Here is a 23,815-nt window from a genome sequence, read left to right on the forward strand (position 1 = left end):
TGTGGCTGTGGTGGAGCGTCAGTCATTCTTCTGAGCCTCGTCTCTCTGGAAAACACAGAGGTGAACAGTTACCACACGGACCTGGATCTCCCGCTGGTGTCGGCCTGGCCCGGTCCGAAAGGGGGGGGGGACTGCCAGCATCAGGACCTCTGCCAGGAGACGATGTAACATTCAGGATGAACGTTGCATCATCTCCGGGACAGAACCAGAACTCTGGATGAGCTCTGAACGCGGAGCAGGGAGTCCCTCACTGGGACACCAGGGTTCTGGTTCTGTCCTGGTGCTGTTCAGACCCGGACCTGCTTTTGATGTAAACAGAACAAAGTTCAGGAGGAAGCCTTTGATCTATACAGGAGTGTGCACGTGACCCGTGATGCTGCCAGCGTAGAACCAGACTCATGGTTCTACAAACTCACACCAGAACCCCCAGATCTCAGCTGTGGGGGGGTCAGCTGAACTCTGGAGCGTCATGGTTCTGGACGGTTCTGAGGAGACCCGGTCGGTCCTCTGGACGACCTTTGACCCCCCCTCATGGCCACCCTCTGCACTGACCTCCATCTGCTTGCGGATCCAGCTGAGCGCCGTGGTGACGCGCGTGTAAACGCCGGGCCTGTTCCTGGCGGCGCAGCCCTCCCCCCAGCTCGTCGCTCCCACCAGTTTCCACGCCGACGGGTCGTGGCAGGCGAGCGGGCCCCCGCTGTCGCCCTGCACAGGTAACACCAGGTGAGAACACAGTTATGTTCTTAGAGCCCCCCCATCCTGAAAATGGTGGCAGTCGTGGTTCTGAGGCCGCCTGTCAGTCTGAGTAACGATTGGTTTTAGCCACGGTCCGATTGGATCAGGTAGATGGACCTAAAGTCGACCTGGGACGGTGTTTCCACATCCTTAGGAGGGAGGGGGGGTCATTTCTTTCTTTGGCGGTTTCTAGACATTAGCTCCGCCCCCTCATTAAATGTCTTCAGTGTTCAGATGCATCAGTTTTCTCTGAATGAGGAAGCTGCTCGTACCTGACAGGAGTCCACCCCCCCCTCCAGGTATCCTGCACAGATCATCCAGGATGAGATGTGGCCCGCATAGACCTCTGGCTGGTTGCAGGTTCTGGTGGAGATGAGGGGAACCACGGCAGCGCGCAGAACCACGCTGCTCTCTCCTGTGCAGACACACAAACACCAACGTTTGCTGTTCTCAGAGAACGTGCTTGATGAGGTTCTACGGGGGACCGGAGAACAAAGAACCAAAGACTGGATCCCACCGGACCTGGAAGGCAGGAACCAAGAGACAGAGAACCTGACCCGAAAAACAAAATCCTCAACACTGCCTGGGAAGAACCAGAACCTGAACCTGCTCTGAGGAACCAGAACCAGAACCTGCTCTGAGGAACCAGAACCTGAACCTGCTCTGAGGAACCAGAACCAGAACCTGCTCTGAGGAACCAGAACCTGCTCTGAGGAACCAGAACCAGAACCTGCTTTGAGGAACCAGAACCTGAACCTGCTCTGAGGAACCAGAACCTGAACCTGCTCTGAGAAACCTGAACCTGCTCTGAGAAACCAGAACCTGAACCTGCTCTGAGGAACCAGAACCAGAACCTGCTCTGAGGAACCAGAACCTGAACCTGCTCTGAGGAACCAGAACCTGAACCTGCTCTGAGGAACCAGAACCTGCTCTGAGGAACCAGAACCAGAACCTGCTTTGAGGAACCAGAACCTGAACCTGCTCTGAGGAACCAGAACCTGAACCTGCTCTGAGAAACCTGAACCTGCTCTGAGAAACCAGAACCTGAACCTGCTCTGAGGAACCAGAACCTGCTCTGAGGAACCAGAACCTGCTCTGAGGAACCAGAACCAGAACCTGCTTTGAGGAACCAGAACTAGAACCTGCTCTGAGAAACCAGAACTTGCTCTGAGGAACCATAACCAGAACCTGCTCTGAGGAACCAGAACCAGAACCTGCTCTGAGAAACCAGAACTTGCTCTGAGGAACCATAACCAGAACCTGCTCTGAGGAACCAGAACCCTGAACCTGCTCTGAGGAACCAGAACCTGCTCTGAGGAACCAGAACCAGAACCTGCTCTGAGAAACCTGAACCTGAACCTGCTCTGAGGAACCAGAACCTGCTCTGAGAAACCAGAACCTGAACCTGCTCTGAGGAACCAGAACCTGCTCTGAGGAACCAGAACCAGAACCTGCTTTGAGGAACCAGAACCTGCTCTGAGAAACCAGAACCTGAACCTGCTCTGAGAAACCTGAACCTGCTCTGAGAAACCAGAACCTGAACCTGCTCTGAGGAACCAGAACCTGCTCTGAGGAACCAGAACCTGAACCTGCTCTGAGAAACCTGAACCTGAACCTGCTCTGAGGAACCAGAACCTGCTCTGAGAAACCAGAACCTGAACCTGCTCTGAGGAACCAGAACCTGCTCTGAGGAACCAGAACCAGAACCTGCTTTGAGGAACCAGAACCTGCTCTGAGAAACCAGAACCTGAACCTGCTCTGAGAAACCTGAACCTGCTCTGAGAAACCAGAACCTGAACCTGCTCTGAGGAACCAGAACCTGAACCTGCTCTGAGGAACCAGAACCTGCTCTGAGGAACCAGAACCAGAACCTGCTCTGAGGAACCAGAACCAGAACCTGCTCTGAGGAACCAGAACCAGAACCTGCTCTGAGGAACCAGAACCCTGAACCTGCTCTGAGGAACCAGAACCTGCTCTTAGGAACCAGAACCTGAACCTGCTCTGAGGAACCAGAACCCTGAACCTGCTCTGAGGAACCAGAACCTGCTCTGAGGAACCAGAACCAGAACCTGCTCTGAGAAACCTGAACCTGAACCTGCTCTGAGGAACCAGAACCTGCTCTGAGAAACCAGAACCTGAACCTGCTCTGAGGAACCAGAACCTGCTCTGAGGAACCAGAACCAGAACCTGCTTTGAGGAACCAGAACCTGCTCTGAGAAACCAGAACCTGAACCTGCTCTGAGAAACCTGAACCTGCTCTGAGAAACCAGAACCTGAACCTGCTCTGAGGAACCAGAACCTGAACCTGCTCTGAGGAACCAGAACCTGCTCTGAGGAACCAGAACCAGAACCTGCTTTGAGGAACCAGAACCTGAACCTGCTCTGAGGAACCAGAACCTGAACCTGCTCTGAGAAACCTGAACCTGCTCTGAGAAACCAGAACCTGAACCTGCTCTGAGGAACCAGAACCTGCTCTGAGGAACCAGAACCTGCTCTGAGGAACCAGAACCAGAACCTGCTTTGAGGAACCAGAACCAGAACCTGCTCTGAGAAACCAGAACTTGCTCTGAGGAACCATAACCAGAACCTGCTCTGAGGAACCAGAACCTGCTCTGAGAAACCAGAACTTGCTCTGAGGAACCATAACCAGAACCTGCTCTGAGGAACCAGAACCCTGAACCTGCTCTGAGGAACCAGAACCTGCTCTGAGGAACCAGAACCAGAACCTGCTCTGAGAAACCTGAACCAGAACCTGCTCTGAGGAACCAGAACCTGCTCTGAGAAACCAGAACCTGAACCTGCTCTGAGGAACCAGAACCTGCTCTGAGGAACCAGAACCAGAACCTGCTTTGAGGAACCAGAACCTGCTCTGAGAAACCAGAACCTGAACCTGCTCTGAGAAACCTGAACCTGCTCTGAGAAACCAGAACCTGAACCTGCTCTGAGGAACCAGAACCTGAACCTGCTCTGAGGAACCAGAACCTGCTCTGAGGAACCAGAACCAGAACCTGCTTTGAGGAACCAGAACCTGAACCTGCTCTGAGGAACCAGAACCTGAACCTGCTCTGAGAAACCTGAACCTGCTCTGAGAAACCAGAACCTGAACCTGCTCTGAGGAACCAGAACCTGCTCTGAGGAACCAGAACCTGCTCTGAGGAACCAGAACCAGAACCTGCTTTGAGGAACCAGAACCAGAACCTGCTCTGAGAAACCAGAACTTGCTCTGAGGAACCATAACCAGAACCTGCTCTGAGGAACCATAACCAGAACCTGCTCTGAGAAACCTGAACCTGAACCTGCTCTGAGGAACCAGAACCTGCTCTGAGAAACCAGAACCTGAACCTGCTCTGAGGAACCAGAACCTGCTCTGAGGAACCAGAACCTGCTTTGAGGAACCAGAACCTGCTCTGAGAAACCAGAACCTGAACCTGCTCTGAGAAACCTGAACCTGCTCTGAGAAACCAGAACCTGAACCTGCTCTGAGGAACCAGAACCTGAACCTGCTCTGAGGAACCAGAACCTGCTCTGAGGAACCAGAACCAGAACCTGCTTTGAGGAACCAGAACCAGAACCTGCTCTGAGGAACCAGAACCAGAACCTGCTCTGAGGAACCAGAACCCTGAACCTGCTCTGAGGAACCAGAACCTGCTCTTAGGAACCAGAACCTGAACCTGCTCTGAAGAACCAGAACCCTGAACCTGCTCTGAGGAACCAGAACCTGCTCTGAGGAACCAGAACCAGAACCTGCTCTGAGAAACCTGAACCTGCTCTGAGGAACCAGAACATGCTCTGAGAAACCAGAACCTGAACCTGCTCTGAGGAACCAGAACCTGCTCTGAGGAACCAGAACCAGAACCTGCTTTGAGGAACCAGAACCTGCTCTGAGAAACCAGAACCTGAACCTGCTCTGAGAAACCTGAACCTGCTCTGGGAAACCAGAACCTGAACCTGCTCTGAGGAACCAGAACCTGAACCTGCTCTGAGGAACCAGAACCTGCTCTGAGGAACCAGAACCAGAACCTGCTTTGAGGAACCAGAACCTGAACCTGCTCTGAGGAACCAGAACCTGAACCTGCTCTGAGAAACCTGAACCTGCTCTGAGGAACCAGAACCTGAACCTGCTCTGAGGAACCAGAACCTGCTCTGAGGAACCAGAACCTGCTCTGAGGAACCAGAACCAGAACCTGCTCTGAGGAACCAGAACCAGAACCTGCTTTGAGGAACCAGAACCTGAACCTGCTCTGAGGAACCAGAACCTGAACCTGCTCTGAGAAACCTGAACCTGCTCTGAGAAACCAGAACCTGAACCTGCTCTGAGGAACCAGAACCTGCTCTGAGGAACCAGAACCTGCTCTGAGGAACCAGAACCAGAACCTGCTTTGAGGAACCAGAACCAGAACCTGCTCTGAGAAACCAGAACTTGCTCTGAGGAACCATAACCCTGAACCTGCTCTGAGGAACCAGAACCTGAACCTGCTCTGAGGAACCAGAACCTGCTCTGAGGAACCAGAACCAGAACCTGCTCTGAGGAACCAGAACCCTGAACCTGCTCTGAGGAACCAGAACCTGCTCTGAGGAACCAGAACCTGAACCTGCTCTGAGGAACCAAAACCTGAACCTGCTCTGAGGAACCAGAACCAGAACCTGCTCTGAGGAACCAGAACCTGCTCTGAGGAACCAGAACCAGAACCTGCTCTGAGGAACCAGAACCTGCTCTGAGGAACCAGAACCTGAACCTGCTCTGAAACCTGAACCTGCTCTGAGGAACCAGAACCTGAACCTGCTCTGAAGAACCAGAACCTGAACCTGCTCTGAGGAACCAGAACCTGCTCTGAGGAACCAGAACCTGAACCTGCTCTGAGGAACCAGAACCTGCTCTGAGGAACCAGAACCTGAACCTGCTCTGAAGAACCAGAACCTGAACCTGCTCTGAGGAACCAGAACCTGAACCTGCTCTGAAACCTGAACCTGCTCTGAGGAACCAGAACCTGCTCTGAGGAACCAGAACCTGAACCTGCTCTGAGGAACCAGAACCTGCTCTGAGGAACCAAAACCTGAACCTGCTCTGAAGAACCAGAACCTGAACCTGCTCTGAGGAACCAGAACCTGAACCTGCTCTGAGGAACCAGAACCTGCTCTGAGGAACCAGAACCAGAACCTGCTCTGAGGAACCAGAACCTGCTCTGAGGAACCAGAACCTGAACCTGCTCTGAGGAACCAAAACCTGAACCTGCTCTGAGGAACCAGAACCAGAACCTGCTCTGAGGAACCAGAACCAGAACCTGCTCTGAGGAACCAGAACCTGCTCTGAGGAACCAGAACCTGAACCTGCTCTGAAACCTGAACCTGCTCTGAGGAACCAGAACCTGAACCTGCTCTGAAGAACCAGAACCTGAACCTGCTCTGAGGAACCAGAACCTGCTCTGAGGAACCAGAACCTGAACCTGCTCTGAGGAACCAGAACCTGCTCTGAGGAACCAGAACCAGAACCTGCTTTGAGGAACCAGAACCTGCTCTGAGAAACCAGAACCTGAACCTGCTCTGAGAAACCTGAACCTGCTCTGAGAAACCAGAACCTGAACCTGCTCTGAGGAACCAGAACCTGCTCTGAGAAACCAGAACCTGAACCTGCTCTGAGGAACCAGAACCTGCTCTGAGGAACCAGAACCAGAACCTGCTTTGAGGAACCAGAACCTGCTCTGAGAAACCAGAACCTGAACCTGCTCTGAGAAACCTGAACCTGCTCTGAGAAACCAGAACCTGAACCTGCTCTGAGGAACCAGAACCTGAACCTGCTCTGAGGAACCAGAACCTGCTCTGAGGAACCAGAACCAGAACCTGCTTTGAGGAACCAGAACCTGAACCTGCTCTGAGGAACCAGAACCTGAACCTGCTCTGAGAAACCTGAACCTGCTCTGAGAAACCAGAACCTGAACCTGCTCTGAGGAACCAGAACCTGCTCTGAGGAACCAGAACCAGAACCTGCTTTGAGGAACCAGAACCAGAACCTGCTCTGAGAAACCAGAACTTGCTCTGAGGAACCATAACCCTGAACCTGCTCTGAGGAACCAGAACCTGCTCTGAGGAACCAGAACCAGAACCTGCTTTGAGGAACCAGAACCAGAACCTGCTCTGAGAAACCAGAACTTGCTCTGAGGAACCATAACCCTGAACCTGCTCTGAGGAACCAGAACCTGAACCTGCTCTGAGGAACCAGAACCTGCTCTGAGGAACCAGAACCAGAACCTGCTCTGAGGAACCAGAACCCTGAACCTGCTCTGAGGAACCAGAACCTGCTCTGAGGAACCAGAACCTGAACCTGCTCTGAGGAACCAAAACCTGAACCTGCTCTGAGGAACCAGAACCAGAACCTGCTCTGAGGAACCAGAACCTGCTCTGAGGAACCAGAACCAGAACCTGCTCTGAGGAACCAGAACCTGCTCTGAGGAACCAGAACCTGAACCTGCTCTGAAACCTGAACCTGCTCTGAGGAACCAGAACCTGAACCTGCTCTGAAGAACCAGAACCTGAACCTGCTCTGAGGAACCAGAACCTGCTCTGAGGAACCAGAACCTGAACCTGCTCTGAGGAACCAGAACCTGCTCTGAGGAACCAGAACCTGAACCTGCTCTGAAGAACCAGAACCTGAACCTGCTCTGAGGAACCAGAACCTGAACCTGCTCTGAAACCTGAACCTGCTCTGAGGAACCAGAACCTGCTCTGAGGAACCAGAACCTGAACCTGCTCTGAGGAACCAGAACCTGCTCTGAGGAACCAAAACCTGAACCTGCTCTGAAGAACCAGAACCTGAACCTGCTCTGAGGAACCAGAACCTGAACCTGCTCTGAGGAACCAGAACCTGCTCTGAGGAACCAGAACCAGAACCTGCTCTGAGGAACCAGAACCTGCTCTGAGGAACCAGAACCTGAACCTGCTCTGAGGAACCAAAACCTGAACCTGCTCTGAGGAACCAGAACCAGAACCTGCTCTGAGGAACCAGAACCAGAACCTGCTCTGAGGAACCAGAACCTGCTCTGAGGAACCAGAACCTGAACCTGCTCTGAAACCTGAACCTGCTCTGAGGAACCAGAACCTGAACCTGCTCTGAAGAACCAGAACCTGAACCTGCTCTGAGGAACCAGAACCTGCTCTGAGGAACCAGAACCTGAACCTGCTCTGAGGAACCAGAACCTGCTCTGAGGAACCAGAACCAGAACCTGCTTTGAGGAACCAGAACCTGCTCTGAGAAACCAGAACCTGAACCTGCTCTGAGAAACCTGAACCTGCTCTGAGAAACCAGAACCTGAACCTGCTCTGAGGAACCAGAACCTGCTCTGAGAAACCAGAACCTGAACCTGCTCTGAGGAACCAGAACCTGCTCTGAGGAACCAGAACCAGAACCTGCTTTGAGGAACCAGAACCTGCTCTGAGAAACCAGAACCTGAACCTGCTCTGAGAAACCTGAACCTGCTCTGAGAAACCAGAACCTGAACCTGCTCTGAGGAACCAGAACCTGAACCTGCTCTGAGGAACCAGAACCTGCTCTGAGGAACCAGAACCAGAACCTGCTTTGAGGAACCAGAACCTGAACCTGCTCTGAGGAACCAGAACCTGAACCTGCTCTGAGAAACCTGAACCTGCTCTGAGAAACCAGAACCTGAACCTGCTCTGAGGAACCAGAACCTGCTCTGAGGAACCAGAACCAGAACCTGCTTTGAGGAACCAGAACCAGAACCTGCTCTGAGAAACCTGAACCTGAACCTGCTCTGAGGAACCAGAACCTGCTCTGAGAAACCAGAACCTGAACCTGCTCTGAGGAACCAGAACCTGCTCTGAGGAACCAGAACCAGAACCTGCTTTGAGGAACCAGAACCTGCTCTGAGAAACCAGAACCTGAACCTGCTCTGAGAAACCTGAACCTGCTCTGGGAAACCAGAACCTGAACCTGCTCTGAGGAACCAGAACCTGAACCTGCTCTGAGGAACCAGAACCTGCTCTGAGGAACCAGAACCAGAACCTGCTTTGAGGAACCAGAACCTGAACCTGCTCTGAGGAACCAGAACCTGAACCTGCTCTGAGAAACCTGAACCTGCTCTGAGAAACCAGAACCTGAACCTGCTCTGAGGAACCAGAACCTGCTCTGAGGAACCAGAACCTGCTCTGAGGAACCAGAACCAGAACCTGCTTTGAGGAACCAGAACCAGAACCTGCTCTGAGAAACCAGAACTTGCTCTGAGGAACCATAACCCTGAACCTGCTCTGAGGAACCAGAACCTGAACCTGCTCTGAGGAACCAGAACCTGCTCTGAGGAACCAGAACCAGAACCTGCTCTGAGGAACCAGAACCCTGAACCTGCTCTGAGGAACCAGAACCTGCTCTGAGGAACCAGAACCTGAACCTGCTCTGAGGAACCAAAACCTGAACCTGCTCTGAGGAACCAGAACCAGAACCTGCTCTGAGGAACCAGAACCTGCTCTGAGGAACCAGAACCAGAACCTGCTCTGAGGAACCAGAACCTGCTCTGAGGAACCAGAACCTGAACCTGCTCTGAAACCTGAACCTGCTCTGAGGAACCAGAACCTGAACCTGCTCTGAAGAACCAGAACCTGAACCTGCTCTGAGGAACCAGAACCTGCTCTGAGGAACCAGAACCTGAACCTGCTCTGAGGAACCAGAACCTGCTCTGAGGAACCAGAACCTGAACCTGCTCTGAAGAACCAGAACCTGAACCTGCTCTGAGGAACCAGAACCTGAACCTGCTCTGAAACCTGAACCTGCTCTGAGGAACCAGAACCTGCTCTGAGGAACCAGAACCTGAACCTGCTCTGAGGAACCAGAACCTGCTCTGAGGAACCAGAACCAGAACCTGCTTTGAGGAACCAGAACCTGAACCTGCTCTGAGGAACCAGAACCTGAACCTGCTCTGAGAAACCTGAACCTGCTCTGAGAAACCAGAACCTGAACCTGCTCTGAGGAACCAGAACCTGCTCTGAGGAACCAGAACCAGAACCTGCTTTGAGGAACCAGAACCAGAACCTGCTCTGAGAAACCTGAACCTGAACCTGCTCTGAGGAACCAGAACCTGCTCTGAGAAACCAGAACCTGAACCTGCTCTGAGGAACCAGAACCTGCTCTGAGGAACCAGAACCAGAACCTGCTTTGAGGAACCAGAACCTGCTCTGAGAAACCAGAACCTGAACCTGCTCTGAGAAACCTGAACCTGCTCTGGGAAACCAGAACCTGAACCTGCTCTGAGGAACCAGAACCTGAACCTGCTCTGAGGAACCAGAACCTGCTCTGAGGAACCAGAACCAGAACCTGCTTTGAGGAACCAGAACCTGAACCTGCTCTGAGGAACCAGAACCTGAACCTGCTCTGAGAAACCTGAACCTGCTCTGAGAAACCAGAACCTGAACCTGCTCTGAGGAACCAGAACCTGCTCTGAGGAACCAGAACCTGCTCTGAGGAACCAGAACCAGAACCTGCTTTGAGGAACCAGAACCAGAACCTGCTCTGAGAAACCAGAACTTGCTCTGAGGAACCATAACCCTGAACCTGCTCTGAGGAACCAGAACCTGAACCTGCTCTGAGGAACCAGAACCTGCTCTGAGGAACCAGAACCAGAACCTGCTCTGAGGAACCAGAACCCTGAACCTGCTCTGAGGAACCAGAACCTGCTCTGAGGAACCAGAACCTGAACCTGCTCTGAGGAACCAAAACCTGAACCTGCTCTGAGGAACCAGAACCAGAACCTGCTCTGAGGAACCAGAACCTGCTCTGAGGAACCAGAACCAGAACCTGCTCTGAGGAACCAGAACCTGCTCTGAGGAACCAGAACCTGAACCTGCTCTGAAACCTGAACCTGCTCTGAGGAACCAGAACCTGAACCTGCTCTGAAGAACCAGAACCTGAACCTGCTCTGAGGAACCAGAACCTGCTCTGAGGAACCAGAACCTGAACCTGCTCTGAGGAACCAGAACCTGCTCTGAGGAACCAGAACCTGAACCTGCTCTGAAGAACCAGAACCTGAACCTGCTCTGAGGAACCAGAACCTGAACCTGCTCTGAAACCTGAACCTGCTCTGAGGAACCAGAACCTGCTCTGAGGAACCAGAACCTGAACCTGCTCTGAGGAACCAGAACCTGCTCTGAGGAACCAAAACCTGAACCTGCTCTGAAGAACCAGAACCTGAACCTGCTCTGAAGAACCAGAACCTGAACCTGCTCTGAGGAACCAGAACCTGAACCTGCTCTGAGGAACCAGAACCTGCTCTGAGGAACCAGAACCAGAACCTGCTCTGAGGAACCAGAACCTGCTCTGAGGAACCAGAACCTGAACCTGCTCTGAGGAACCAAAACCTGAACCTGCTCTGAGGAACCAGAACCAGAACCTGCTCTGAGGAACCAGAACCAGAACCTGCTCTGAGGAACCAGAACCTGCTCTGAGGAACCAGAACCTGAACCTGCTCTGAAACCTGAACCTGCTCTGAGGAACCAGAACCTGAACCTGCTCTGAAGAACCAGAACCTGAACCTGCTCTGAGGAACCAGAACCTGCTCTGAGGAACCAGAACCTGAACCTGCTCTGAGGAACCAGAACCTGCTCTGAGGAACCAGAACCAGAACCTGCTTTGAGGAACCAGAACCTGCTCTGAGAAACCAGAACCTGAACCTGCTCTGAGAAACCTGAACCTGCTCTGAGAAACCAGAACCTGAACCTGCTCTGAGGAACCAGAACCTGCTCTGAGAAACCAGAACCTGAACCTGCTCTGAGGAACCAGAACCTGCTCTGAGGAACCAGAACCAGAACCTGCTTTGAGGAACCAGAACCTGCTCTGAGAAACCAGAACCTGAACCTGCTCTGAGAAACCTGAACCTGCTCTGAGAAACCAGAACCTGAACCTGCTCTGAGGAACCAGAACCTGAACCTGCTCTGAGGAACCAGAACCTGCTCTGAGGAACCAGAACCAGAAGCTGCTTTGAGGAACCAGAACCTGAACCTGCTCTGAGGAACCAGAACCTGAACCTGCTCTGAGAAACCTGAACCTGCTCTGAGAAACCAGAACCTGAACCTGCTCTGAGGAACCAGAACCTGCTCTGAGGAACCAGAACCTGCTCTGAGGAACCAGAACCAGAACCTGCTTTGAGGAACCAGAACCAGAACCTGCTCTGAGAAACCAGAACTTGCTCTGAGGAACCATAACCCTGAACCTGCTCTGAGGAACCAGAACCTGAACCTGCTCTGAGGAACCAGAACCTGCTCTGAGGAACCAGAACCAGAACCTGCTCTGAGGAACCAGAACCTGCTCTGAGGAACCAGAACCTGCTCTGAGGAACCAGAACCTGCTCTGAGGAACCAGAACCTGAACCTGCTCTGAAACCTGAACCTGCTCTGAGGAACCAGAACCTGAACCTGCTCTGAAGAACCAGAACCTGAACCTGCTCTGAGGAACCAGAACCTGCTCTGAGGAACCAGAACCTGAACCTGCTCTGAGGAACCAGAACCTGCTCTGAGGAACCAGAACCTGAACCTGCTCTGAGGAACCAGAACCTGCTCTGGGGAACCAGAACCTGAACCTGCTCTGAGGAACCAGAACCTGCTCTGAGGAACCAGAACCTGAACCTGCTCTGAAGAACCAGAACCTGAACCTGCTCTGAGGAACCAGAACCTGCTCTGAGGAACCAGAACCTGAACCTGCTCTGAGGAACCAGAACCTGCTCTGAGGAACCAGAACCTGCTCTGAGGAACCAGAACCTGCTCTGAGGAACCAGAACCTGAACCTGCTCTGAGGAACCAGAACCTGCTCTGAGGAACCAGAACCAGAACCTGCTCTGAGGAACCAGAACCTGAACCTGCTCTGAAGAACCAGAACCTGCTCTGAGGAACCAGAACCTGAACCTGCTCTGAAGAACCAGAACCTGAACCTGCTCTGAGGAACCAGAACCTGCTCTGAGGAACCAGAACCTGAACCTGCTCTGAGGAACCAGAACCTGCTCTGAGGAACCAGAACCTGAACCTGCTCTGAAACCTGAACCTGCTCTGAGGAACCAGAACCTGCTCTGAGGAACCAGAACCTGAACCTGCTCTGAGGAACCAGAACCTGCTCTGAGGAACCAGAACCTGAACCTGCTCTGAAGAACCAGAACCTGAACCTGCTCTGAGGAACCAGAACCTGCTCTGAGGAACCAGAACCAGAACCTGCTCTGAGGAACCAGAACCTGCTCTGAGGAACCAGAACCTGCTCTGAGGAACCAGAACCTGAACCTGCTCTGAGGAACCAGAACCTGCTCTGAGGAACCAGAACCAGAACCTGCTCTGAGGAACCAGAACCTGAACCTGCTCTGAAGAACCAGAACCTGCTCTGAGGAACCAGAACCTGCTCCTGCTCTGAAGAACCAGAACCTGCTCTGAGGAACCAGAACCTGCTCTGAGGAACCAGAACCTGAACCTGCTCTGAGGAACCAGAACCTGCTCTGAGGAACCAGAACCTGAACCTGCTCTGAAGAACCAGAACCTGCTCTGAGGAACCAGAACCTGCTCTGAGGAACCAGAACCTGAACCTGCTCTGAAACCTGAACCTGCTCTGAGGAACCAGAACCTGCTCCTGCTCTGAGAAACCAGAACCAGAACTTGCTTTGAGGAACCAGAACCTGAATTCCAGAAGGCCCGTTTAAACTAGCCTGACTTTAACCCTGAACTCTGGCTGAAATCCATCTGAACTTGCTTACTCTGGGTATGTCGGTTCCAACAGACCGGATATGAGTTAGCGTAATTACGCTCCACTTGGTAACCCTGGGTTAATGCTCATGCACAGCAGGTACACAAAGACATTCTCAATAGATCGTAGATTTCCAGAATTATCATGGAAACGCGTGGAGAGAAAAAGAGAGCGCTATACTTCAGTGAGACGGAGTCTGAGATTTTAATGACAGCGTATGAAGATTACACGTCCATCAAAAAAGTAACACGGCTGCATCATCAGCAAAAGAGAGTTTCTGCTTGTAGTAGAAGAACAGACAAAGTAAACGCAAGAGTTTCTGATATTATTTCCATTTTCATGTGACGCATATATATATAACTTATCCAACTTAAATTCATTCAATTGGTAACAAGTAATTGAGTTACATTTATTCAACCTAAATTAATTTCAGAGCTTTGTTTCAAGATAATTTAGTTTCTGTTCCATCAGCTAATTTTTAATGGGCTAATTTTACTTCAAACATTGAATGAAAAAAGTCTGATCTTTACCACGACATAAACACTAACTTTACTTTCTGTCAGAAACAACCTGAAACCTGCTCTCATTTATTCTGGTCTGTGAATTCACAAACAAATTTTGGAAAAACATTCATAAATTTATTACCGAATCTATTTTTGCTGATATACAACTTTATTATAAAAATATACTATTTTGTTTTCATAGCTTTGATGTCAGAGATCGTGATGCTTTCTTTTGTGTAAACATGTTATTATTTATGGTTAATTTCATGTTCACAAAAGCAAATTCTCCAATAAAAAACCTGATTTCTTTGTGTTCAAACTTGAACTGCAGCAATATTTAAACTTCATTTCATCTTCAAAAAATACAAAAGATCAAAAAACAATTGACATTTGTAAATCTTTTGGACTACTGACATAAGTTTACTCTCGCATTTTTTCTTTTTCTTTTTATTATATATTTTTTTCTTTACTTAGTTTTATTTTATTTATTTTTATTTTTTATTTTTCCTTTTGTGATTGTTACTAATAATTGAAATTCTCTTAATGATGTAACACGTTTATTCTGTATTCAGAATTCTATTGTACATTATATGTGCATAATTGTTGCATTTTCTTGTTCTGTATGTTGCAATAGTTCAATAAAAAAAAAAAAAAAAAAAACGTTACACAGTAGGAGTGCTATATAAACTCATCATCCTCTCTTTCACTCTCACTCATGGTGCAGAGACTTAATTAAAGTAGGACAAAATAACTCTGCAAAACACGGTAAACCAGCTAAACATCTAAACACATTTGGTCAAAAACCCACACTTAAACCCACATCTGTCCAGACAGGCAAAGGGAATGGTATCCCACAATCCCTTGCGGTGCTGATCTAACAGCAGCACCAAAGTTACACCTACTTCATTGAATTAACTTGAATGAAAGTAAAATAACTGTCTGAAAACTACGTGTTATTTTTAAGATGACTTAACAAAAAAAAAGATTTTTAATTATTTTAACTGAAGCAAATAATTAAGTTAGATCAAAGTAAAAAGTTTATCTTTCCAACATCCATATGTGGTCTTATCATCCTCTCATGGTGGAAAAAGTATTATCTGAGCTTCTTCATCCACTAAATCATCTTCAAATGGACACGCCATGCTGCTTCACCTCTCTGTAAACAAACTAACCTTCAACTAAACCTGCTCCAGACCAGGTTATGTTCAGAGCATGAGTTGCTATGGCAACTTGACATACCCTGAAACATACCTCCATTTCTGGAACTGAGAGCTGAGGTTATCAACTTCCTTAGCCTCAAACTTACCGTGGTAACTAGCAGAACCTGCTTTCTGGAATACCCCCCTGGTCCAGATGTGTCCCACAGGTTCACATCTGGACCCGTCTTGCTGACTGATGTATTGGTTGCTTCTCCACATGTGAGATGTTCTGCTAACGCCGGTTGGTGGGTCATACGGTCTTCACTGACACACGTTCTCCATGAGGTTCTGCGTTTGTCTGCACGCAGACCTGAGGAGGTAACATCAGACAGAAGTCTATGTCCAGACTCACCGTCCTCCTCCGTTGCTCCCCAGCCGGAGATCCAGCACTTGGTGTCCTCCTGGAAGTCTTCCCCATGGTTGGGGAGGCAGATGGGCTCCACCAGACCTGAGGAGGACAGCAGGTTGATCATCCCTGAAACCTGGATGGAGCTTTTCTACAGAAGGTTTGACGGAACATGAGGACATCTGTGGGTTCTTCTAGACCAGAAGAAGTCTTGAGTCGGAATGAGGGAGGTGTGAAGGTTCTCGCTCACTGATGGATGGAGATCTGACTAACGTCTCCATGACGATGTTGAGTTGGAGAAGAAACACAAACAGGAAGTTCTGCTGACAGAAGAAATCTGAGTCCATTTCAGGATCTGAAGATCACAATACCGTTAAACGTGAGAGGCTGGTCCAGTCTCATCAGAGCGATGTCGTAGTCCAGGCTTCTGGACCGGTACCGGGCGTGGTAAACGATCTTCCTCACAGCCAGAGACTGAGCGGCGTGGATCGGCTGCTCCGTCAGCCCCACGTAAACCTTCCACAGGGACGAGTTGCTGAACCTGACCGGGGTGGACAAAGGTTAGATCAGAGAAGACGCTCGCTCATGTCCTCCTCTCAGGGGAACCATCTGGATCCAGTTTCAGGATCAGCTGTCTGGATCCAGTTTCAGGATCAGCTGTCTGGATCCAGTTTCAGGATCCTGATTCAGGATCCACCATCTAACCGTCAACGTCAGCTTCTGCTGAGATCTTTGTGGGTAGGCCGTTCACGCCACAGTGGAGATGCGAGGAACCAATCAGGAGGTCGGGGGTGGAAACACTGTTTAAGGTCCTTTGGGCAGAATAATCATTTTCTGCTCAGAACCCCCCTCCCCCTCCTCATAGAGTTGTGGAGCAGGGGTCTCTGTGATGTTCATCCCTGGGGGAGTTTGTCCCACATTTATGTTTTTCTGAATCAGAACTCAGAGTTTTGGAGAATTTGTCACTGATGGCTCCACACTGAGAGGAGGACTGCTCAGAACCCCCCCAGACTGGACTCACCCGTACACGCAGTGGGCCGCGGTGACGATCCACAGCGGGGAGATGACCGAGCCCCCGCACATGTGCTCCCCCCTAAAGTGGAGACTAGCCTGCCAGGGGAACTGACCCGGCAATGACAGGTTCCCCCCCACCACGCGGGTTTGGTACCGAGGCCTGGAGCCGCACTCTGAAGACACGGGGAGGGGACATGTCATGACCGGGAGACATCCAGAAGCTGTGACTGACAAACAGGTTCTAGTTTTGGGTTCTGGTCTTTTCCTCCTGATCTGAAGTCTTTTTTTGAAGCCCCCCCCCCCCCTCCCATTGCTCTGTACGTCTGCTGTCTTCTGGACCATTACTGCTTCTCCAGAACCTCCAAGACCTGTTTGAAACTCAGAAACCCAGATGTGCTGACCCTTTTTCCCAGCAGGAAACCTCATCAGAACCTTGGTTCCGAGTGTTCTCTAAACCCGAAGCTCTAATTGGAGTTCTGCTGAGATTTCTTTGTGGGTCTCCTCTTGGTCATCAGAACCCGTCCTGACAGCAGAGGTTCCTCACCCAGACACTTCAGCGTGGTCACCATCCCGGAGCTGCACTGACTCTCACTGTAAAACAGACAACAGAGGACTCTGATGTGGATCAGAACCAGAGAAGAGCATCCAGAATACTGTGGATTTGTGCCTAGAACCGTGTCTGTGCAGGTCTGACCTACATCAGAGAAGAAGCAGCTGCTGCTTCTAGTTCAATGTTGGTCTACGGTTCCTGCTCTATTGTTGGCAGAATTCTACCGGTTCTGATCAGAGCTGGTGGATCTGGATCAGTTTGGACCCTTTATCCTGCCGGTCTGCATACCTGAAGGCCGCGGCGCTCTGAAGCTTGATGACGTCAGACTGCGTCGTGTCCAAGGACACCAGGCTGCTCTGAAGGTCTTCTTCAATGGAGTTCTGAGGGACGAAGGACGACTCCACATACCTGAAACCACAGCGCAGCTTCAGGCGGGAGCTGCTGGTTCCAATTCTACACCTGATGTGTTGAAGTGTCCTAAAAGTGGTCAATGGCGAGGACTCGTGCAGCGCGTCTCTACCTTCCCGGAAGGCGGTTTACAGTCACAGATACACCAGAGGCAAAGTGGGGTCAATAGTGGGGTCAATGTCTTACTCAAGGACACTACAACACTCACTAACAACCTGCAATAGTCCAATCAGAGGTCGACCGCTCTACCACTGCACCACGGCCACCCCTAAAGAAGGACACCCTGCTGGGAATGCTGACAGCGGAGCTCATGAGCTCCTTCCTTCCTCTGAGCCTCCATCTGTTGTTTCTCAGAACCACTATTGTGGGTCAGAACCTGAGGAATTGGAGTGGACCTCCTCTGCAGAGTGGAAGCGGACCTGAAGTTCTGCTCTTAGTGATAGAGGTGGAAATGGACTTCCTACTCTTCAGCAAACACACAGAGAGTGGACCTTCAGAAGGCCTTGGGGGAGGGGGGGCTGTTGTTGGACCAGAACCGAGGCAGACCTGGAGTATCCCAGCTGCTTGCAGGCGGAGAGTCCCAGCGAGTTGTTCCAGTTGTCTGCGCAGACGGTTCTCCATTCTCCTCGTCTCTGGACCTGCAGGACGGACCTCCTGCCGCTCAGCCGGACTGATGTGAACAGAGAACTCGCGTCAGTCCTTCTCCAGCGTTCAGCACCCCACAGGAGCGGGTCCGAGTCTCACCACAGCCCAGCTCGTCCTCCTGGTTGGGGCAGTCCGCCGCTCCGTCGCACCGGGCCGAGGAGGCGACGCACTTCTGCGAGGAACCACAGCGGAACCGGCCCACGCAGCTCAGCCCCACTGTAGAACAGAGAGATCACAGGTGAGCTTTGAGGAATTCAGAACCACTTGTTCAGAAAACAGGTACCACAATGCGATCCAACCCGAGGAGAACCGACAACAGACAGACATGAGACTCTAGAACCCATCGGTTCGGTTCTGTACTGCCGTGGAGAAACAGAAGCAGAAAAGAGACGAATAAGTCGCTTCTGACACATGTGGTCCCTTCCAGAACCATACTGGTTTGAACCGAGGTCCACCATCAGACCGGATCAGAACACATGGACCCAAGAGCACAAACAGATCTGAAAGGACTGGGCCTCATGGAAACCTGCTGACCATGACTGAACACTTTTGGACCAACGAGTCTTTTTCTCCTGATCTGGATCAGGTTTTCAGGAATACTTCAGTGAGGGTTCTGGTCTGCTGCTCAGAGCATCAGGATCATCTTCACCACCTGAACTTCCCGTCGTGTCAGTCATGGTCCACCGACCCGGCACCGCTTTAACCCAGAAACCGACCGGTTCTGCTCTACTGCTTCCTGGTCCTCGTCCAAACAAGTTCTCTTCATTTGGACTCGGCTGAAGGACTCGCTGACTGAACTTTCACTGATGCTCTGCTCTTCATGTTTGGACCTTTGTCAGAACTACCAGAATTAGCTGAGAACTTCTCAGGAGGAAGAACATCCTGAGAACCTCAAGCAGCTTCTCCAGCAGCTGAAGGTGGCAGTGAGAGTCGGACCCGGTCTGTGGGTGAAGGTTCTGATCCAGCAGCTGTTTCCACAGACCAAACACCCAAACATCCAACCAGCGTCAGGAGGAGGAACTGAGGAGGAACGTCTGTCAAACATCTCCAGACTGTCAGAACCAGACGTTGGTCCACGTTTCCTTCTTCATCCTAAAATAACCAGATCGCTCGTCTCCGGAGGAGGAGCGCCAGCGTCTGAAGTTCCTGAGCTTCTGCTGGTCCTTCATCACAACTTTATCCTTTCTGCTGGTTTGGGTCAGCGCAGAGCGGTACCGAGTGACGCAGCTTACAGAGACCTCAGGGGGGAATGAGGGAGAACATGAACAGTGGGTGTGCTAAAGTCCTGATGGGTTCTTTACTTCAGAATCATTTCAATGAGTCACTGAAAGCGTTTAGAGCAAAGTTCTGCTGGTTCTCCCACAGCGTCTGGTTCTGTTGGACTGCCATGTTCCAGTTTTGGGTTCTGTCCAAACTAAAAGCTCTGGAAGTGAGGCGGACGCTCTGTGGGGACGGTTCCTGTGGGCCGAATCCGAGCATCCGTCTGCTGGGAATCAAACATTCATGGAGGACGGGCCGGCTCATTAATGCGACGACGGCGCTGCTCACCTCCAAGACCCACGCTGAAGAAGAACGCCACGGCCAGCAGGAGGCACGCCGCCACCAGCAGCTCCAGACGATGGGGGAACAGCCGGCTCCTCCAGCTCTTCTCCACATCATTGTCTGCAGAACAAGAACAAGAACCCCGTTACGAGACACCCCTTCACTCCCTCTGAACACCCAGATGGGCGGGTTCCTGCGGGTTCCTGTGGGTTCCTGCAGGTTCCTGGGGGTTCCTGGGGGTTCCTGCAGGTTCCTGCAGGTTCCTGGGGGTTCCTGGGGGTTCCTGCAGGTTCCTGCGGGTTCCTGCAGGTTCCCGCGGGTTCCTGCAGGTTCCCGTGGGTTCCTGCAGGTTCCTGCGGGTTCCTGCGGGTTCCTGCAGGTTCCTGTGGGTTCCTGCAGGTTCCTGGGGGTTCCTGCAGGTTCCTGTGGGTTCCTGCAGGTTCCCGCGGGTTCCTGCAGGTTCCTTAGGACTTCCCAACATCTGCCAAGCAAAAGTACATCCCTGAAGCCAGAAATGCTGTCTCTGCTGCTCCAAACATCTGACTGATATGAGGAAAACCTAAAATCCTCTGCAGGATGCCGGATTCTGCATTTTGAACCTGCTGAGTCTGCTATGCAGGGTCCAGTGTGGACGCGTGGCGTCCGGACCTTCAGCACCATGGCTGTGTAAAGCTGGGGGCTGCAGTCGGCTCCTTCATCCCTCCTTCGTGGCTCTTTGGCTATGAAGAAGAATGCTAAGGATTTCAATAAATACAGGGTTTACAAGTAATTTGTTTTAATGAAGTTTTGTGATTTATATTTAGGGTTAGAACAAATATTAGAGTGGTTTTTTATTAGACTCGGCTTAAAGCACATATAGGTTTATTTATTGCCATGTTTGATTCAGTAAATCAGCTGCAGCGAGACGATCGTTTTGACACAGGATGTATTTTATTTTGAAAGGAACGTGTATGTGCTGCTGTCAAAGTATGAGAAAATGAAGTTGTTATACAAAGAAACTTCTAACGATCAAATATTGTAAATATTTAAAAGATATATTTGAAATATAAACGGCTTAGTGGGCATAAAAACATAAATTTATATTTTAGACGGTGACTTTTCTGTGGGTTCTGGATCTAAAGAGTACGGCTGGATAGATCTGACATCGCTGCCATTTTTGTTGCACTGCTAATGTTCGGTTGGGGGTGTGAGGGGCTGTAAGCTAGCAGGGAAAGACTGTAGAGAAAGGGATGATGGGGAAATGGGGACAGGCTGTGCCAACAGTCCCGTCCACAACTCAGAGGTGAACTTCTAATGAGCTCCTGCCGCTCTGCAGAAACTATGTCCCTGAAAATCACACAGGTTTGTGGATTTTGGGTCAAAACGACATCATCGTCATTAAAGGATCAGTGAGAAAAAGTTTGAAACTTCTATTGACGTACGAGAACGTCCAAAGTCCGGAGGAAGACGGTGGTCGTCATGTCGAAAAGGGAAGGAGAGCAAGACCATGGTTTACTCTAAGGAAAACATGGACCTTAGGAACCTTTAGAACCAACAAAACTTTGAAATCATTTAGAATATCCAAACCTTTTAGAATGACCTAGAGCCCTGAAAACTTATAGAATTCTCAGAACCAAGAGAACCTTAGAACCTTTAGAACCGTCAAAGACTTCAAATGTACAAGAACTCTGAGAACAACTTTTAGAAGCATGAAAGACCCAAGAACTTTTAGAACCCTCAGGACCATTGAACCATCAGAACCATTGGGACCCTCAGAACCACTACGAACATCAGAACCATTGGGACCCTCAGAACCACTAGGACCATCAGAACCATTGGGACCATCAGAACCACTGGAACCCTCAGAAGCACTAGGACCATCAGAACCATTGGAACCCTCAGAACCACTAGGACCATCAGAACCATTGGGACCCTTAGAACCATTGGAACCCTCAGAACCACTGGAACACTCAGAAGCACTAGGACCATCAGAACCCTTGGAACCCTCAGAAGCACTAGGACCCTCAGAACCATTGGAACCCTCAGAAGCACTAGGACCCTCAGAACCATTGGAACCCTCAGAACCACTAGGACCATCAGAACCATTGGGACCCTCAGAACCACTAGGACCATCAGAACCATTGGGACCCTCAGAACCATTGGGACCCTCAGAACCACTAGGACCATCAGAACCATTGGGACCATCAGAACCACTGGAACCCTCAGAAGCACTAGGACCATCAGAACCATTGGGACCCTCAGAACCACTGGGACCATCAGAACCATTGGGACCATCAGAACCACTGGGACCCTCAGAACCATTGGGACCCTCAGAACCACTAGGACCATCAGAACCATTGGGACCCTCAGAACCATTGGAACCCTCAGAACCATTGGGACCCTCAGAACCACTAGGACCATCAGAACCCTTGGAACCCTCAGAAGCACTAGGACCCTCAGAACCATTGGAACCCTCAGAAGCACTAGGACCCTCAGAACCATTGGAACCCTCAGAACCACTAGGACCATCAGAACCATTGGGACCCTCAGAACCACTAGGACCATCAGAACCATTGGGACCCTCAGAACCATTGGGACCCTCAGAACCACTAGGACCATCAGAACCATTGGGACCATCAGAACCACTGGAACCCTCAGAAGCACTAGGACCATCAGAACCATTGGGACCCTCAGAACCACTGGGACCATCAGAACCATTGGGACCATCAGAACCACTGGGACCCTCAGAACCATTGGGACCCTCAGAACCACTAGGACCATCAGAACCATTGGGACCCTCAGAACCATTGGAACCCTCAGAACCATTGGGACCCTCAGAACCACTAGGACCATCAGAACCATTGGGACCCTCAGAACCACTAGGACCATCAGAACCATCAGAACCACTGGGACCCTCAGAAGCACTAGGACCATCAGAACCATTGGAACCCTCAGAACCACTGGGACCATCAGAACCATTGGGACCATCAGAACCATTGGGACCCTCAGAACCATTGGGACCCTCAGAACCATTGGCACCATCAGAACCACTAGGACCATCAGAACCATTGGGACCCTCAGAACCATTGGGACCCTCAGAACCACTGGAACACTCAGAAGCACTGGAACACTCAGAAGCACTAGGACCATCAGAACCATTGGGACCTTAAGAACCCTTGGGACCCTCAGAACCATTGGGACCCTCAGAACCACTTGGACCCTCAGAACCATTGGGACCCTCAGAACAATTGGAACCCTCAGAACCACTGGAACACTCAGAAGCACTAGGACCATCAGAACCATTGGGACCTTAAGAACCCTTGGGACCCTCAGAACCATTGGGACCATCAGAACCACTTGGACCCTCAGAACCATTGGGACCCTCAGAACAATTGGAACCCTCAGAACCACTGGAACACTCAGAAGCACTAGGACCATCAGAACCATTGGGACCCTCAGAACCCTTGGGACCCTCAGAACCACTAGGACCATCAGAACCATTGGGACCATCAGAACCACTGGAACACTCAGAAGCACTAGGACCCTCAGAACCACTAGGACCATCAGAACTATTGGGACCATGAGAACCATTGGAACCCTCAGAACCATTGGAACTCTCAGAACCACTGGAACCTTCAGAACCATTGGGACCCTAAGAACCATTGGAACCCTCATAACCATTGGGACCCTCAGAACCACTAGGACCATCAGAACCATTGGGACCCTCAGAACCATTGGAACCCTCAGAACCATTGGGACCCTCAGAACCACTAGGACCATCAGAACCATTGGGACCATCAGAACCACTGGAACCCTCAGAAGCACTAGGACCATCAGAACCATTGGGACCCTCAGAACCACTGGGACCATCAGAACCATTGGGACCATCAGAACCACTGGGACCCTCAGAACCATTGGACCTTTCAGAACCACTAGGACCATCAGAACCATTGGAACCCTCAGAACCATTGGGACCCTCAGAACCACTAGGACCATCAGAACCATTGGGACCCTCAGAACCACTAGGACCATCAGAACCATCAGAACCACTGGAACCCTCAGAAAGCACTAGGACCATCAGAACCATTGGAACCCTCAAGAAACCACTGGGACCATTCAGAACCATTGGGACCATCAGAACCATTGGGTATCAGAACCATTGGGACCCTCAGAACC

At 51.0% G+C, this 23,815-nt stretch overlaps 2 protein-coding genes across 2 annotated transcripts; both read right to left on the bottom strand.

Moving 5' to 3' along the window:
- Positions 1–7: 7 nt before the first annotated feature.
- tmprss3 (transmembrane serine protease 3) lies at positions 8–19,796 on the bottom strand (the record flags this gene model as incomplete). Its single annotated transcript, XM_023950474.1, has 10 exons — positions 8–705; positions 1,008–1,150; positions 15,508–15,603; positions 15,873–16,042; positions 16,523–16,688; positions 17,060–17,106; positions 17,330–17,473; positions 18,020–18,143; positions 18,218–18,334; positions 19,667–19,796. Coding segments are annotated over 10 exons (1,446 nt in total), but the record flags the coding sequence as incomplete, so codon positions are not given.
- A 1,554-nt stretch (positions 19,797–21,350) lies between these two features.
- LOC111946766 lies at positions 21,351–23,455 on the bottom strand. Its single transcript, XM_023950962.1, has one exon. The coding sequence runs from the start codon at positions 23,435–23,437 to the stop codon at positions 21,377–21,379; it is 2,061 nt and encodes a 686-aa protein (XP_023806730.1). The 5' UTR covers positions 23,438–23,455; the 3' UTR covers positions 21,351–21,376.
- Positions 23,456–23,815: the final 360 nt, after the last annotated feature.

The sequence above is a fragment of the Oryzias latipes genome, chromosome 21 (genome assembly GCF_002234675.1).
Source record: "Oryzias latipes chromosome 21, ASM223467v1".
Taxonomy (NCBI): Eukaryota; Metazoa; Chordata; class Actinopteri; order Beloniformes; family Adrianichthyidae; genus Oryzias; species Oryzias latipes.

Bases quoted from the DNA above. Each gene is read 5' to 3' on its own strand.
- LOC111946766 (XM_023950962.1), bottom strand. From the start codon at position 23,437: ATGGTCCCAATGGTTCTGATGGTCCTAGTGGTTCTGAGGGTCCCAATG.